General features: G+C 52.7%; 1 protein-coding gene across 2 annotated transcripts in view; it reads left to right on the top strand.

Moving 5' to 3' along the window:
• The window catches only part of TRIO (trio Rho guanine nucleotide exchange factor), a 340,281-nt gene extending 324,402 nt beyond the window's left edge, over nucleotides 1-15,879 (top strand). For both annotated transcript variants that reach the window (XM_057708158.1, XM_057708157.1), the window contains exons 49-57: nucleotides 3,487-3,734; nucleotides 5,246-5,384; nucleotides 6,138-6,165; nucleotides 6,364-6,526; nucleotides 6,797-6,918; nucleotides 8,272-8,350; nucleotides 10,122-10,322; nucleotides 12,826-12,964; nucleotides 13,514-15,879. In XM_057708158.1, coding sequence (XP_057564141.1) covers nucleotides 3,487-3,734; nucleotides 5,246-5,384; nucleotides 6,138-6,165; nucleotides 6,364-6,526; nucleotides 6,797-6,918; nucleotides 8,272-8,350; nucleotides 10,122-10,322; nucleotides 12,826-12,964; nucleotides 13,514-14,062 — 1,668 coding nt within the window. In that variant the 3' untranslated portion in view covers nucleotides 14,063-15,879. The remainder of the gene's footprint in view (nucleotides 1-3,486; nucleotides 3,735-5,245; nucleotides 5,385-6,137; nucleotides 6,166-6,363; nucleotides 6,527-6,796; nucleotides 6,919-8,271; nucleotides 8,351-10,121; nucleotides 10,323-12,825; nucleotides 12,965-13,513) is intronic.
• Nucleotides 15,880-16,509: the final 630 nt, after the last annotated feature.

The raw sequence follows: 16,509 nt of genomic DNA, 5'->3' as shown, positions 1-16,509 counted from the left end.
GCCTCCTGCTCAACTGAAGCTACACGCTAAGCTTTCTGCGCGTCGCTCGGTTGTGCCCTTTTATGCCTTAAATTAACCTTTGCAGCGTTTTTGACTCCTCTGCTGGAAAAAAAAAAAAAAACAAAATCTCTCCAGAAATTGCCACCAGCAACTCAGAGCAAACTGAGCTGGCACAGTGGGGGGACGGAATCTCTCCAGTGGAGATATGTGCCCCCTCCCCCCAAAAAAGTGTCGCTGTGGAGGAGAGAGACTGCTTCATGCCTCCGGATGCTGGGCTGCGCGGCGGCCGGGAGCGGAGGCGCGCAGGCGGGTTCGGGGCGGGCCGCGGGCGCCGGGGGCATCGCCGGGCATCGCCGGGGGCGCTCCGCGTTCTCGGCGGCAGGGGGTTCCCCCCCGTCCTGTGGCTTCCTCGCCGTCCTACCCGAGGGTTTCCTACACGGCAGAGGATCTGATCCGTAACACCTTCCTGAGGGCCTAGAACTGTTCTAATGAGTGTGTGTTTGATCGCTTTATAAATTTTTAAATACATTTCCCTAAAAGGGTTTGTGTCTCTCTTTATACAAAAGAAAGAAAGAAAGCAGTCTGGCTTTTGCATGTCCCTCTCTCTTCTCTGGATCTCCATTAATGCCTTGTTTGGGTTGACGTGGCTCTATTCTTTGCTTCTGTTTTTTGTTGTATATTTTGTTCACCTCGGTCTTTATATTTAATCGAGGAAGAAACTGAAAAACGGGTCTTAGTACATGTATTTACCCTTTAGCCTTATTCTCAAAAGTAAGTTGTCAGGGCGGCATCCTCTGCACTGGCCGTCGCCTGCGTCCTGGTTATGGTGCTTGACCGTGTCCTGCAGAGTTAGCCTGGACCCCCACCTCCTGTTAAATTCTGAAATGCTAGGAATGTAAGTGAGCATGAGCACAATTTCAGCCGGAGGAAAAGATGCCGAGGCCCAGTGATGCTGCACCTGCCAGCTCCTCGTTGAACGTTCAGGGGGCAAGGGTGACCTCATAGCCGAGGCCCCTCTGACATCAGCCAGGGAGCAGCCCTTGAACCCATCCTAACCCGGACGCTTTCCTCTTAAGCGCCTGAGGAGTTCTGGGAGCCTGTGTTGCAGAAGGAACACCTCACCCGCCCCAGCCAGGGAGCCCATGCTGGTCTCTGCGCCTCCGTGAGCGTGCAGGGTTCCCGGCCTCACCTGGCTACCCCCACCCCCGCCGCAGCCCGCTCCAGATGCTCATGCTGAGACTAGCACTGTCGCGGGGGGCACACGTTCTGGCAGGCGTTAGGCCACAAAAGGTGTCTCTTATCTTGGCCTCTCACTCTTTCTAATGTCCCCGGTAACCTGGAAAGGGAAATTACCAGTGTTTTAGGTCAGTCCAGGTGCCTTACAGAAATGCCCTGGAGGCCTGGGAAGACCACAAGAGGCTTAGAGTGGGCATGAAAGTGTCCTCTGGGCCTCTTAAGTTTCTCAGTTAAGACCCGCGGCCCCGCCAGCTCCCACCCATTCAAGCCATCTACCCCCTGGTGGGCCAGCAGCAGCCTCCTTCCTCCTTGTCTGCTTCCAGGAAGCTATCCTCCATCACAGCCCAGCAGCTGTAAGTCCTTTTCTTCCTTTAATGCGCACCTTCTGAAAGTTCTGCTGAGAACAAGAGTGGAGTAGATGTGGATCAACCCAGACAGTGACCGTGCCAGCCCCCCAAACGTGGATACTCAACCTCCCTGCACCCGCCCACCCAGGCAGCAATAAAAGTACACCCCGCCTTTCTCTCAGAGGCCGGGTGGCCCGTGCAAATTCCTAACCTCCACTCTGTAAGGGGGTAGCGATCGTGCCCACCGGCATTGAGGTAGATTTTTAAATGCCTAATACTTAGACTGGTACCGAGGAGGTTTTCAGAAACTACTAATAGTTGTTATTGTGGCAAAATACTCAAATTATGAGACATAGGCTGGTATGCTATATGACCGAAAAGAGCTGTGCCACAGAAGTTGGTTTTTGTTTACATTTTCTAACAAATGTGGCTTTGTAGTCTCAAAACTGTTGGTGTTGCTGTGTAAGTCATGCAGAATGGATAAGATTGCGTAAAGGAGTGTGCACTGGCCAAAGCCCGACGTGGACAGCGTGGGCATCCATGAAGGACAGGAATATACCAGACTCCTCAGCCGAGACAGGACCGAGAACCTGGCACCCCAGTGTGTTTAACTCCTCCATCCTCCACGGGCCTAGAGCACTGGCCCCTGGAATTCCCAGCACGCAGGCTCCTTGACAGTGGTCAGCCCTCTGCTCCAGTGTACCCTAATACCAGCCGACTAGCCCAGAGCTAACAGGCGTGTGGCAAGGCTTCTGACAGTCGCATCTACAGCAGGACCTGCCCCAGGCATCCGAACGTCCAGCAGAGGGAAGCGCCATCAGAGTCCTGGCAAGCTGTGAACATCCAGACAGCATCTTTGGTGGGAGCCTCTGAGAACAGGCTGGCAGGAGCAGGGCGCTTGACGCCGTTTCCACATCTCAAGTGTTGACAGAGGGGATTGAACGAGATGTAGCTCAGGACTTGGCAGTGGTCTCAGCTTCTTCCTCCTCCCCTGGAACAAAGGGGTCACTTGGTAAATGACAGCTTAGGACAAATGCCATTTATGTTTCTTCTACTCAGCAGCTAATACCACTCAGTCTGTGGGCCTGGGTGGGTGGCCTTGAGAAATGATCTTTATTTAACTTTTGCAATCTCACCTCATTGACTGAATTACTCAACATGCATTGAGTGCCTACTACATGTCAGTCACTGTGATGGACACTAAAGACACAGTAGTGACCCAAAGAGATTGGGTACCACTGGGACTCCAAGATAACGGGAAGATAGGCTTTCCCACGCCAGGGGCTGTCCCCGAAACTTGAGTTGTGGGCCCAGTGGTGTCCACAGCTGCTCTGCGATGCTATGCTGTCCCCAGACAGCAGCACCTTTGGGACACTTGAATCATGCAAGCCCAGAGGAAGGCCACCTACCAAGGGAAACACAAAGGAGGCAGAGTAACTGTCCATGAGAGCAGAACAGTAGTTGGCTTACTTTTCAGGTATCCCACATCTTTTAGAAGGAAAAAGGCGGGAATGATTAGGGATGCCAGCGGCATCAAAATCACATGACGTAGAACCCAGCATGGCATCAACATGAGGATGAGCTGTTCCTTTGATGGTACAAGGAAAATGGGACTGAAATAATCAAGCTTCCAAAAAGAAAAGTGTCGTCATCACTGTGATTTTTTTTTTTTTTTTTGATTGTTCCTCAATTGCCTTCTAGGGAAATACTGATTGTCAGTTACTGAAAAAGAGGTACCATGTTAGCAAGAGAGTGTGGAGGAAGGTGCAGCGTTCCTCCCCATCAGTCCGGTGGGCCCTGCCCTGGGCCGTCATGCCATGTGGTGCACGCTGACGAGCGATTTCATGTCATCAGATCCCATCTCAGTTCCCCTCTGCCTTTTTGTTCATCTTTCCCTCTACAGAGTGAAAGTAGCAGCAGTAGCAACATCTCCACCATGTTGGTGACACACGATTACACGGCAGTGAAGGAGGATGAGATAAACGTCTATCAAGGAGAGGTCGTTCAAATTCTGGCCAGCAATCAACAGAACATGTTTCTGGTGTTCCGAGCCGCCACTGACCAGTGCCCCGCAGCCGAGGGCTGGATTCCAGGCTTCGTCCTGGGGCATACCAGCGCAGTCATCATGGAGAACCCCGACGGGACTCTCAAGTGAGTGCCTGGCAGGGCAGCCAGGGGTGGGTGGGCAGTGCTGAGCACAGTCAGGCAGAGAGGCCCGGGGAGGGTGAAGCCCGTTGAGAGAAAGCAGCGCTGTGGTCTGTTGAACAAGGTCATCTCTGTGCACCATGTGGAACCCCATAGTGAAGGTGGGCTGGCTTCCACCTTTCAGACCTGTTCTGATGGCTTCTTTTGATAACCTGCATTTGCACACACAGTAGCTGTTTAAAGCTGCTAGATAGAATGCAACACTGTTTTAGTTCCCAGAGATCTTGGGTGAGGACTTTTCAAGGCCCCCTAACTCGCATCAGGTATACTGAGGGTACGTCAGTGAGGATCCTTGTCCTGTAAGCTGCAGCTAAAGGCCCATGTGGTGCTACTGCCATCATGCCTTATGTATACTAGATTACTTCAGTCAAGTAACTTGAAACCAATTTTGCTGCATTAAGCATTATTTTAAAGAAAACAGAATTCAGGTGCTGGTTTCAGGCTCTGCCCTTCCCTGAATCTCTTTGACTATGGAGAGGCCGGCCAGATGGCTTCTAGGATGGAAGCATTCCAAAACTGTGATATTTAAGCCTCCAGAGGCTTCAGCCCACAAGACCAGACTCAAAGGCGCAGGCGGTGGTCACATTCCTCTGCAAGCATGGCTGTAGCCCTGGCTGGTGTGCAGCCCAGCCTGGCCAGCATCCCAGCACTGCCCCAAACCTCTGGGTTCGGTGCCTGCAGCCCATGGAGAATCCAGGCTTGAGTTCAGGCTACGAAGAGCCCATCTTCTGTGACAGTCCCTTGTCCTGTTTCTCCTTGATACACAGAAATATTTTATTCTAGTATATTGTTCAAGAATCCTGTTTTATACTTTGTTTCCTCAAAAATACCCTTAGGCCCTGTATTAGGGTTCTCCAGAGAAATAGAACCAGTAGGGTGTGTGTGTGGTCAGGGGGTGGTTATTATAACGAATTGGCTCCTACAGCTTCAGAGACAGGTGAGTCCAGACCTGCACTGTGGGCCAGCAGGCTAGGGGCCCAGGAGAGCCAGTGGTGCAGGTGAAGTCTGAGGGTATTCTGCTAGAGCATTCCCTTGTGGTCAGGGAGGCCAGTCATTTTTCATTTGAGTCAGGCCTTCAACTAATTGGATACGGCCCACCACACTGTAGAGGGCTGTCTGCTTCACTCTACCAGTTAAAATGTTAATCTCATCCGGAAACACCCAGAATGATGTTTGACCAAATGTTTAGGTCCAGTCAAGTTATACATAAAATTAACCATCACAGACACCTTTATATTTTAATCCTTAAAGTTTGATTTAAGAAACTGTTGGTTTTTATCTCTGGTCATTGAGAATGGCAGAAAAGTTTTCCTTAGCAGAGATCACTGTTGCTAAAGGAATCTCAGTCACCCTGTATCTGCATAAGTTGGACAGTCAGCTTTACTCTAATGCTTTGAGGAATCGTTTGCTGAACACTGGGAAGGCGTAATACTAACAGCGTGTTGATTTCCCCCTAGGAAGTCAACATCTTGGCACACAGCACTCCGTTTAAGGAAAAAATCTGAGAAAAAAGAAAAAGACGGCAAACGGGAAGGCAAGTTAGAGAACGGTTATCGGAAGTCTCGGGAAGGACTCAGCAACAAGGTATCTGTGAAGGTGAGCTTGGGTGTCTCCAGGAGCAGAAGGGGCTGGTGCTGGCCCAGGAGGAGTCTCGGACCTGGCGTCTGGCCTTGCCTGGCAGCAGTCCGCCTCCCTCTGCCCTGCGAGCAGACTCACGGGGACACTGTGGCACAGGTACACATACGTATTCCAAGGAACCAGGTGTACGGGTAAACCCCTCAGTGGGCGCAGGTATAGCTTACAAAGGATGCCACTAAATCCCCAGAGGAAGCAGGCGGAGGGCAGAGCAGCTGTGGCTCAGACCACAGGGGAGGTAACCAGTTGCCAGGACACAGGTTCATTGCGGCAGCAAGTCCCTCGGTGGGGGCTTCAGTCCGCTCTCCTCCTGTAATCAGATTACCTTAAACCTGTGGGGGTTTTGCCTGGAGAAAAAGGAAGTATCTCCTGAGGGGAACTTGAGGCTCCTGGGTCAGGCCGTTCTGCAGAAGGTGGGGGTTTGGGGACCCACTGGACTCAGCCCATAGGATGAGTGAAAGGGACTTCTCTGAGTTTAAGCAGCATTTTTGTGTTTGTGGGTTGGAAGAAAAAACTTGCCTACGTTTGGGTGACACGATGCCTTCCAGTGAATTCAAAGCTAGCAGGAATGTGGTTAATTTTGACTGATTCGCAAGCAAACCAAGTTGTGATTCCCCTCCTCTTTCCGCAATAACTGTAGCCCTGGAATAGGAGCAGTGTATCTCAGAATAGCTCATGTATCTGGTTAATAGCTGTGTGCTTTTTCCATTTCAGCTTCTCAATCCCAACTACATATATGACGGTGAGTTCTGTTCCTTTTCTTCTAGACTTTTAGAGGATAGGTCTGCGGGGCATTTGGGGACACTCGATGGTAGCCGATGGACACGGGTGTTCCACGGAGCTCTGGGCCTGGGCAGCATCTCATTCATGTTTAGGGGAAGGTTGGTGGGCACAAGAGAGGGGCTGGGTGCCCAGCATTACTGACTCCTTTCTCATGCAGTTCCCCCAGAATTCGTCATTCCCTTGAGTGAGGTCACGTGTGAGACAGGGGAGACCGTTGTTCTTAGATGTCGGGTTTGCGGCCGCCCCAAGGCCTCAATCACCTGGAAGGGCCCTGAACACAACACCTTGAACAACGACGGTCACTACAGCATCTCCTACAGGTGAGGGAAGCCCCCTCAGGGGTCATTTTCACAGGCAGTGAGCTTGACCTCATTCCTCTGGGACTAATATGGTCTATTCCCTGGGTCATTTCCCTGAGGGAACATGTCATACCTGGGTGTGCAGCTGGGATTGAAATCCCACCTGAAATGGCCCGTCAGCACTTGAGCTGCTCATCTCCTGTGACCCCGAAGGAGAGATGGGGGGCTAGCGGCAGTGGGGGGGGGGGGGGGGCGAGCCTTTCTGAACGCCGGTGACCTCCTCTGCGGCAGTGACTTGGGAGAGGCCGCTCTGAAGATCGTGGGTGTGACCACCGAGGACGACGGCATCTACACGTGCATTGCGGTGAACGACATGGGGTCAGCCTCGTCTTCAGCCGGTCTCAGGGTTCTAGGTGAGCTGCACCCCAGGTGCCACACACACTCGGCGTGGCCCGAGACACGCGACACGTCCCTCGGGGGCTGAAGGGGCAGACCAGCCTGCGGAACGCCCGTGCAGGTGCCCGCAGGCAGAGGAGGTGCCTGGCAGAGGCTTCTTTCTGCCCACGACTGCTGAGCACGTGTGCCTGCGGGCCAGCCTCCAGGTGCGAGCAGGGCGTTGTGTGCTCCGAGCGCTCAGAACACATCCTCATCTCCAGCTTCTTACCTGTCCGGTTGTCCAGTTGACGCGTTGGCTCTGAGAGAGGCTATTCTGAGTCAGTTTCATGTAGAACAGAATGAAAAGAAAGGAAAGGAGGGAGTGTGGGTGAGGCCCCTGAAGGCTCTGTGCCCGTCCTAGACCCCAACAGCCCTGCTGCAAGGCGTGTCCTCCCAGCCCTTCCGTGTGCGCAGGGGATCCTGGTGGGACTGAAGCCCTTGCTTCTCTCCATGCACAGCAGGGCCTGATCCCTCGCCTCAGCTGAACCCTGAGCTGTTGGAGGCAGAACCCATATCTCGGGCCTTTTAGACGTTCCTGTAGTTGAACTTGACATGTGTGGATGCTTCGTGAGTAACACACAGCAGTAGATTTCCAGCTCCCATGTCACAGGAGGCCAGCCGTACGATCCGGGCTGCTGAGATTTCTCAGGGGTCCTCCAGCTGCACCAAGTATAGGAAGCAGCTTTCAAGAGCAAAAATTAAAGAACGAAATTAAATTAAATTAAATTAAATTAATTTTTAAAAACCAAGAAAAATAAAAAACTGAAAGGTGGATTGAGTCCAGGAGCGCCCTCTGTGTAGACAGTGAACAGAATTGTGTTAGAACTTTTATCCCATATGTCTTAATTCTGTGTATTTTAACCTTGTTAAGTCAACGAAAGGAAGGGTTCTGGTTTCTGGATCACAGCACGAGAAAGGGAAAACTTGAATTTGACAGTAGAGAATCACCAATGTTCTAATTTTTAAAAGATGTCACAGAAATTATACAGGTGTTTTTTGCTGGGTTTTTTTTTTTAATAAATCACTCGTGAAAGCAAGGGAGTTTAGGGAGACAGAAGACCGTTCATTGAAATAGTCTTGTGGAAACACGAATGGGAAAATAATGGAAAAGCAGATGTGTGTTTATTTCTATCACATAAACCCATCTCTGTCTCATCCCGAGCCCCAGCGCAGCGTGGATTTTACACTCTGGCGCGCCTCGTTCCCACGAGCCTCCGTTCAGACGCTCGGCAGCACGGGCAGCTGCCGCGGTGGACGGCACAGGGCTCTAGTCTCCTTCCCTGAGAGGCGCCCCGTACGCCAGGCTCAGGGAGATGCTGCCTGTCTTGCAGGACCAGGGAGTGATGGCATCGTGGTGACCTGGAAAGACAACTTTGACTGCTTCTACAGCGAGGTGGCTGAGCTCGGCAGGTACGGCGGAAACCCCCGCACTCGCAGAGCGAGAGACTGCCCTGCGGGAGCACACGGGGAAAGGGAAGTGGCGTGTTTTGCCAGCACTTGGAAGTTCGACATATCACATCTGAAATGTAACCTGTAATTGCCTTTCGATATTAAACACTGCGGAAGTACAGAGGACATCTCCAGCCCAGGTTCCAAGGGAGAATTAAGGCTTAACGCCGTGTGCCGTCCAGCGGGGTGATGAGCTCACTGCTGCTCCGCGCCCAGGGCAGCACCCGCTGCATCCCATCCTGGGAGGATCCAGGGAAGGGTCACTCAGACCCTTCCTCGTGGGCGTAATTCTCCTCTGGAACCCAGTTGAGGGGGTCTGAGTGTGTCCTGCAGGTCTCCGCTGTGCCGAGATTGAGATTTGGATTTAGATGTGTCCCCCTGCACAGACCAAGAAGGGGCTTCAACAGAAAGGGGCTGTTCCCCTCCAGACAGCAGCCGCGGCTCAGGCGGTGGCTCAGCCGCGCCCTCAGTCGCCCCACTTCTGCCGCGGCTCTGCATCCAGCCACACGGCCCTCAGCTGCACCTCGCGTCCTGTCCCGTGTGGCCGGAAGGGCATCAGAAGCTTGAGAGCTGAGCTTGTTCCTGTTAAAAAGCTTTCCAAGAACCACCCCCCTCTCCCCAGCAGCCTCGTACACCCTGATGGCCGTTCCTGGGTCCCCGGCCCCCGGCCCCCAGGATCCGTGCCCACACCTGGGTGGATCAGCCGGCGTGTCTGTCAGTCGTCTGGTGCCTGCTGTCCAGGGCAGCCTTGAGGTGTCACTTTGTGCAACGTGCCACTGACCGGGCACTTACTCTCTTGTTCCCTCCTGGGCCCAGGCGGCAGGCACCCCACGCCTCACCCGCATGTCTGTGGCCTCTCTCCATGTCGACGTTCACCCTGGGCTTCCCTGTGTGATGGCAGAAGCATCCCAGGGGAGCAGAGGCCGAGGCCACAGCCTCTCAGGCTCGGCTTCAGAGATTAACAACCACGCTTGTTCCCTATTCCGTGGGCGGAACCAGCCACCCGCCAGCCCAGATCCGAGGGAGGAGAGACGCCACCTGCCCATGGGAGGAGGAGCAGAGCAGGGCGCCCCCCTTCACCCCCGCTCCCCCACCCCCACCCCACCCCACCCCCTGCCGTCTGCCCCCGGCCGCAGAGTTGTGTCTGTTCCTCACATTCGCAACCCCAAATCTCGTCGCATGACTGCAGCATTGAAGGCTCAGGCTTGAGGGCCAGGGTCTGGTTACCTGGATCCAGTCACAATGCGGCCAGGGGTTCTCAGGTGTGGTTCATTGGGTGCAGCTCCTGAGACCAAAACCTAGAGACAAGTTATCAGCCCTCCACACACATCCTGCAATGACAAGACAGACACAGTGATGGCAGTAGGCCCTCAGGTCCAAAATAGGGGGCGTGGGGCGACCAGGAGTCCCGGAGCAATCCATTCCAAGCTTCGTCACGTGATGGGGAGAAGTGGGAGCTGCCTGGTAAATCGTGGGGCCGCTGCTGCCATATTCAGAGGTTAGAGGAAGTCACGTGGCTGCCCTGACCCAGGAGGGGAGAGACAGGACAGTCACAGACCCAGGCAGGCTTCCTTGGGGCCATCGTGGGGCCACTGGAGGGGCTGGTGGCTGGCGAGAGCAGGGCCACCAGCCGGGGAGGCGGTCCTGCATCCGGTCCATTTGGGTTAACAAGGTCTCTTCTCCATGACACACTCAGAGTCTCTGAAAATGACCTTCTCCGCCTGTCTTCCAGGGGCAGATTCTCTGTCGTTAAGAAATGTGATCAGAAAGGCACCAAACGAGCCGTGGCCACTAAGTTTATAAACAAGAAGTTGATGAAGCGCGACCAGGTCACCCACGAGCTTGGACTCCTGCAGAACCTCCAGCACCCGCTGCTGGTTGGCCTCCTCGACACCTTCGAGACCCCCACCAGCTACGTCCTGGTTCTGGAAATGTGCGTACTTGCCGGCCGCCTCTCCTCTCTCTAACCCTCAGCCTCAACTCCGAGGGGCCTTGCTGTTTCTTCTCTGCAGAGGATAGAAATCCGGATTTCAGGATTCCCAGGACTTCTGAAAAACACGTTTCCTATCAGAGACCACAGACCTTTACAGCGAGGCGAGGGGGACGTATAGCTGCCTGACGGAGGCACAGACCTAACATCAAAATGCCGCCCCCCCCCCCCACGCAGGCTCCCTCGGGGGTCTCAGCCAACCTGGAGTGGCCCCTGGTTCACAAAGGTCCCAAGAGGCCAGGCCTCTGCCGACCACGCCCCTGCGCGTGATCTCAGGCTGACCTGACCCCGCGTGTCTGGCTGGCTGGGGAGCGCCTGCAGGGGGCTGGCTCAGACCTGATGTTTTGTGGGGGCAGCAGCTCCGCCCCGGGGCCCTGGCCCGCCCCCCACCAGGGTGATCACAAAGGTGCGCCCCGTCTAAAGAACGCCCTCTGGAAGGGGGGTGGCTCCCACCAGAGCAGTCCGCAGGTCCCCGTGGTACTTCCTGGGCCCTGTGTTCCACCTCAGGGAACGTTTGAGTCGTTTAAAGGTAACGTGTGAGACCCCTGACCCGCGAGCAGGGGCCCTCAGCCCGGGAACATCGTGCCCCCCGGGGGACATTTGCCAAAGTCTGCGGACGTTTTGGTGGTCACAGCTCGACATCCCACAGGCACAGGGTGGCCTGCAACAGAGAATCCTTGTCCCAAAGTGTCAGTAACACTGGGTTGGGAAACCCTGCCCTTAGAATATTCTGGTGTTTCTGAACCATCTCGTCATTTAGCTTTATTTAAATTCCTAGTCCTCCTTTTTAGGGGGAGTCATTTCACGCATTTACTTGGATTTATGACTTCATTTGCATTGGCCAGAGCACCGTCTTGGTGCCGTTTCCTAGTTCTTGACACACTGCTGTGGGAAGAGTAGGCCTGGCGGGAGGGCCATCCTCAGAGCCGTGCGGGGCGCGTTCGTGGTGACCGCAGCTCCTGGCTCGCAGGGACTCCCTTGAGGCCCCGCACCCGCCCTTCTGTTGGTCACGTTAGTGAAGAATTTGTAAGTGCCCCCGCCCCACAGCTGCCGCGGCGCCCACAGCACCAGGTCCAGCCTCAGCTCCCCACCCCCCCAGTCCCCGGGGAGGGGATATTTCGAGGGTCTCCCCGCCCGGGGCTCCCCCTGGAACGTCACTGTGGGCCTGTTCAGCCCTCTCTCCAGCCTAGCAAGCCTCTCAGATGCAGAGGGAGCAGGCAGGCCCTCCCCAGCCTCCCCTGGTCATCATGTGCGAAGGGCAGGTCCGCGGACCTGGGGCTCTTTTCTCAGCCTCGGCTCCTGTGGAGTCTCAGCGACTTGGAGGATTGTTGTGGGGCTAAAACGGTGTCTAGGCGGAGAGCTGGCCCCTGTGGGCCCCCAGTACTTGGGAAGGCGCTTTCTGGCTCTAGAAGCTTGATGACTAACAGCGACTGCTCATCTTCCCCAGGGACTTTCAACAAAAAAAAGAAGCTTAGAGTCCTTGTCAAGAATCTCGTCAAGACCTTGGTTTCTGGTTTAAATTTTCATTGCATTCAGCTGTCATTTCTTTTCTCTGGAAACTAAATGGTTTGGCCTCATCATACTGTTAATAGGATTTATTTTCGTAACAAACTACTTACTACCAAAGTTCCCTTGATCACTCACCATTACCAGACAAGTGGCTGATCTTATGAATTTCTGTTTTGCGAAGAGACCAGCTTAGCCCAGTGTTCAGAGAGGCAGGGGCCAGACCACCTTATTGCAATTCTAGCCTTCCCTTACGAGCTGTGTGACCTTGAGAAAATTACATACCTTCTCTGTGCCTCAGTGTCCTCATCTGTAAAGTGGGAACAATAAAATACTCTTCCCAGAGAGTTGTCATGCAGATTAAGTGAGTTGATAGGAAGCGTTTAGTCCCTGGCACAGGGCACGTCTGTGTAAGTGTTTTTTTAATGTTAAAAGTAATTTCACAGTAGGAGGACTTTGATTCCAGCGTGAAGCCCTCACTATATTGTCTCTGTCTTTACTTAACCTTCTCTTGTTCAGCCGTCACATCGCCCATTTTCCAGATGACGAGACTAAGGCTTGGGGAGGTGGTCTCACATTATTCCCTCCTCCAGAAGGTACCTGCAGAGCACCTGCTGCATGCCAGGCACTGCCAGGCAGCCTTCCCAGGGCGTGTGCTCACATCCAAGGGCAGGGTCTGAGTCAAGCCTGCTGGGCAGGGTGCACCCCTCTCTGCCTCCCAGTTCCCTCTGTGGGTCCAGATGCCTTGTTCCCCATTTGTGCCTCCATCATGAGGTTAAAGAGAAATTGCCCCCTTGATCCTGTCCTGCCTTCAGGTAGAGGTGTGATCCCCAAACGCTGACAGAACATTGACAGCAGGGCATGGCCGTGATGTGTGTGTCTCAGGAAAAGGCTCTAAAGTGACCGGCTGGCACTGAAGTGAGCATTCCTCCCTCTGCAGGGCTGACCACGGACGGCTCCTGGACTGCGTGGTGCGATGGGGAAACCTCACAGAAGGGAAGATCAAGGCGTATCTGGGGGAGGTTCTGGAAGCCGTCCGATACCTTCACAACTGCAGGATAGCACACCTGGACCTAAAGGTTAGTGGGGCCCAGAGGACAGGAAAGCCGAGTGACCCCTGCGTGGCCACTTGGGACACAGAGCCTGTCCTCTCATTGCGGGCCAGGAGCCCCCGGGGACTGGGACAGACCTAAGGGGTGGGCAATGAGAGCACTGATTTCTAATCTATTTTTAAACGTTTGGTGTAAACAAACAATAAAATACTAGATAAACATTTGAGATCTTCAAACACTTCCTGCGATTGCAGAGAGTTCCTGTGAGTTTTGCTGGTCGGGGTGGGGTGGCGGAGGCAGGATGGGGAGTGTCACCGTTGGCGCCGGGAGGGGAAGTGCATCCCCGGCTTCACACACTGGCACTGTGTAACACAGCGGCTGCGCAAGAAGTTTCCGGAGAAGTCAAGGCAGCCTCTCCTCTGTGTTGGCACTTTGTCCTCCTCCCAAGGGCTTCGTCCTGTTTTGCACGTGAACGGTTGGCCCCAGTCCACGTCGTAGATTCCTGGTGAGCCTCACACCTCAGCTTAAGATTGGGGTTGCTGGAGTCAATGACAGCTGTCTTGTCCTGTCCCCTAGCCTGAAAACATCCTAGTGGATCAGAGTTTAGCCAAGCCAACCATCAAACTGGCTGACTTTGGAGATGCTGTCCAACTCAACACGACCTACCACATCCACCAGTTACTGGGGAACCCTGAATTTGCAGCCCCCGAAATCATCCTGGGGAACCCGGTCTCCCTGACCTCAGACACGTGGAGTGTTGGAGTGCTGGCGTATGTGCTTCTCAGCGGCGTGTCCCCGTTCCTGGACGACAGCGTGGAAGAGACCTGCCTGAACATTTGCCGGCTAGACTTTAGTTTCCCAGATGACTACTTCCAAGGAGTGAGCCAGAGAGCCAAGGACTTCGTGTGTTTCCTCCTGCACGAGGACCCTGCCAAGCGTCCCTCGGCTGCGCTGGCCCTCCAGGAGCAGTGGCTGCAGGCAGGCCACGGCCACGGCAAAGGCGCGGGCGTCCTCGACACGTCCAGACTGACCTCCTTCATTGAGCGGCGCAAACACCAGAACGATGTTCGACCTATTCGTAGCGTTAAAAACTTCTTACAGAGCAGGCTTTTGCCTAGAGTTTGACCTATCTTGAAGTCCTTTCTCATTCTCTTTCACCTGCCAATCAGCTGTTAATTTGAATTTTGAAGAGAAACACAAACCAACATCACTGATCAGCTGCCGTGCATTCATCGTGTGAAATTGCATTCCGAGTGAGCTGTGCGGCAGTGCCTGGGACTCGGGCTGCAAGCTATGCTGGGGTGGAGGACCTTCTCGAACACTCTGCGAGGGCGGAGACAGCATTGCTGTGTCACAGTCTTTTATTCAGGTTTCTGCAAAAAAAATAAATAGAAACTTTTTTAAACGAACACAAATAGAATTTTGCAAATTTAACATTTTCCAGGATTTATTCAAGGAAATGAAATGCCTATGTTCAACCACTGGTGTTAACGAACAAAACAGAGATACTGGACACCTCTGGGGAAGGACCCCCCCCCCGCCCCCCAGCGGCTGCCATCCTTGCGGCCTCATGCAGCTCGGGGTCCCCCCTCCCCCGGCTCTGAGCTTTTCCAGCTACCTGGTCTGTGTGCCTCTCTCCGGGACAACAGACTAGGCTTCTGAAACGTGCATTCAACCTCAACCTTTTGCATAAAAATAGAATGAATCGTTTTGCTCTGATGAAATGTAGGCCTTACTTGTATATAAGACTGGTCCTGCCTTCGGTCTGTCCTCTCCCCACCTGCCTTCCCCCCACTGCCCACCCGGGGCTTCCTTTGGGGGTCGGAGGGGTCTGCCCATCTACCGAGGACATCAGGTTGGGTCCTGCCCCGCTGCCCCCTCCCCCCACGTCCCACCCCTGAGCCGTCAATCAGATTGTTGAGCAGTATACAGTCAGATGAAAATACTGTAAATGCACTCATTGGGGTTTTTTTGGTTTTATTTCATATCATGTGCAATGTTGTGGCTTTAACATTTTATGCAACTATTTATGAAGACCTCTGTTGTACCTGTAATAAATATATAGAAAAAGCACATACTTCGTACGGTGAGCTTTATGGTTTTGTGTGTGTGTGTGTGTCGGGGGCGGGTGGGGGGATGGGGATCGTTGCCCTGTGCCATCGGTTCAAGGAGACTTAACTCTTCGTGAAATTTGTCAGTTTTGAGGATTGTAAAAAGTGCTTTCATACTCTGAATATAAAACTGGATAATAGAGTAATGTTTTAAAGTTTATTATGCTATTATTCAGAATGCCAAAGCATTATTTTTTTTTCCCAAAATCAGTCTGGACATTTCCTACTTTTTAGACTTTTTGACATTCAATTTTCTGTACAAAAATTGGCTGGGTTTTGAGCTTTTGGTAAGAAATAAAAGCCAATTCAGCGCTAGCCGCCTGGAGGCGGTCTTTGACGTCGGTGGCGCTGTAGCAGAATTCACGCTGGTGTGGCGGGGGGCCTCAACAAAAGACGCTGCATTTCTGGGCACGCTGGAATTTTTCTGGGTATCTTTTTATCTTTGTCGTGTGAGATACACTAAAAAAAGGGAAAAAAAAAGATCAGTCCGCTTCCCAGGCCAGCCAGACACTTGGGTCTTCAGCCATAAACTGGCGTAGTTGAGCTTTGTAGCTTCCAATGTATTTTATTTATTCTTTTGTTGGGTTTTTGTTTGTTTGTTTCTTGTAAAATTGTACAGAAACTTTTTAAAAGACATTGGACTCAAAACTGGATGTGTATTCGTAACCTCACAACTTTTATTTGTGTATTGTTTCTTTTATTATTTCAGTTAAATTTTTACATTATTTTGCATGTATATTTCTTTGTACAGAGACCTTACATGTTTACACAGTATGATGTGATGTAAATATTTTATTTTGCCGTCAGTTATTTTAAAAAAAATTAAACATATTTGCCTGATTTTTGTGTTAGGCCTTTTATTCAGATTGCTGACTAGTGCATAGAAAGAGAGATCAATGAGGGAGAGACTGAAGGAGAGCCTCTGGTGGGTCAGGGGAGGGCCGGGTGGGGAGGAGACCGTTGTAGGCCATGAGGAACGGGAGTCAGGCAGGCCCCTGCAGACTGGTTCACACCCCAGACTCAAAGGCTTATAATAAAGCGGAACATGAGCCAAGTGTTTACAAAAGGGCTGCACCTGTCCTGGTTAGAATAACTAAGGTACCGCCCGGTTCTTGATGAACGTGTAATCAGAGCAAGGGGAAGAGCTGTTGCCTCCTGGCCACAGAAAGGCAGAATTAACGTTGTCCAGATGAATTAAAGAAAATGAAACACTTGGGTCCCAGCACCTGCGTTAGGAACAAACCCAAGAGCCCACACCTGCGAAGGCTCCCCCACCCTGCCAGTGGCAGCATCTGCCCGCTTCTGACAGTAGGTCCTCTTTCCCAATGACCACCATCATCTCTCTTGTTCTGATTCCTTTTTGCTTTCTTTTTTGAATTGTTCCCCCCAGGATGCTGACTTTTTTGCTTCAACGCACTATAAAGGTTTTATTTTTCATCTGTTTGCTGAAATCCTGAAGTT

The sequence above is a fragment of the Hippopotamus amphibius genome, chromosome 15 (assembly GCF_030028045.1).
Source record: "Hippopotamus amphibius kiboko isolate mHipAmp2 chromosome 15, mHipAmp2.hap2, whole genome shotgun sequence".
NCBI lineage: Eukaryota > Metazoa > Chordata > Mammalia > Artiodactyla > Hippopotamidae > Hippopotamus > Hippopotamus amphibius.
Note: the sequence above shows the minus strand (reverse complement) of the source record. Positions and strands in the feature narration are given on the sequence as shown.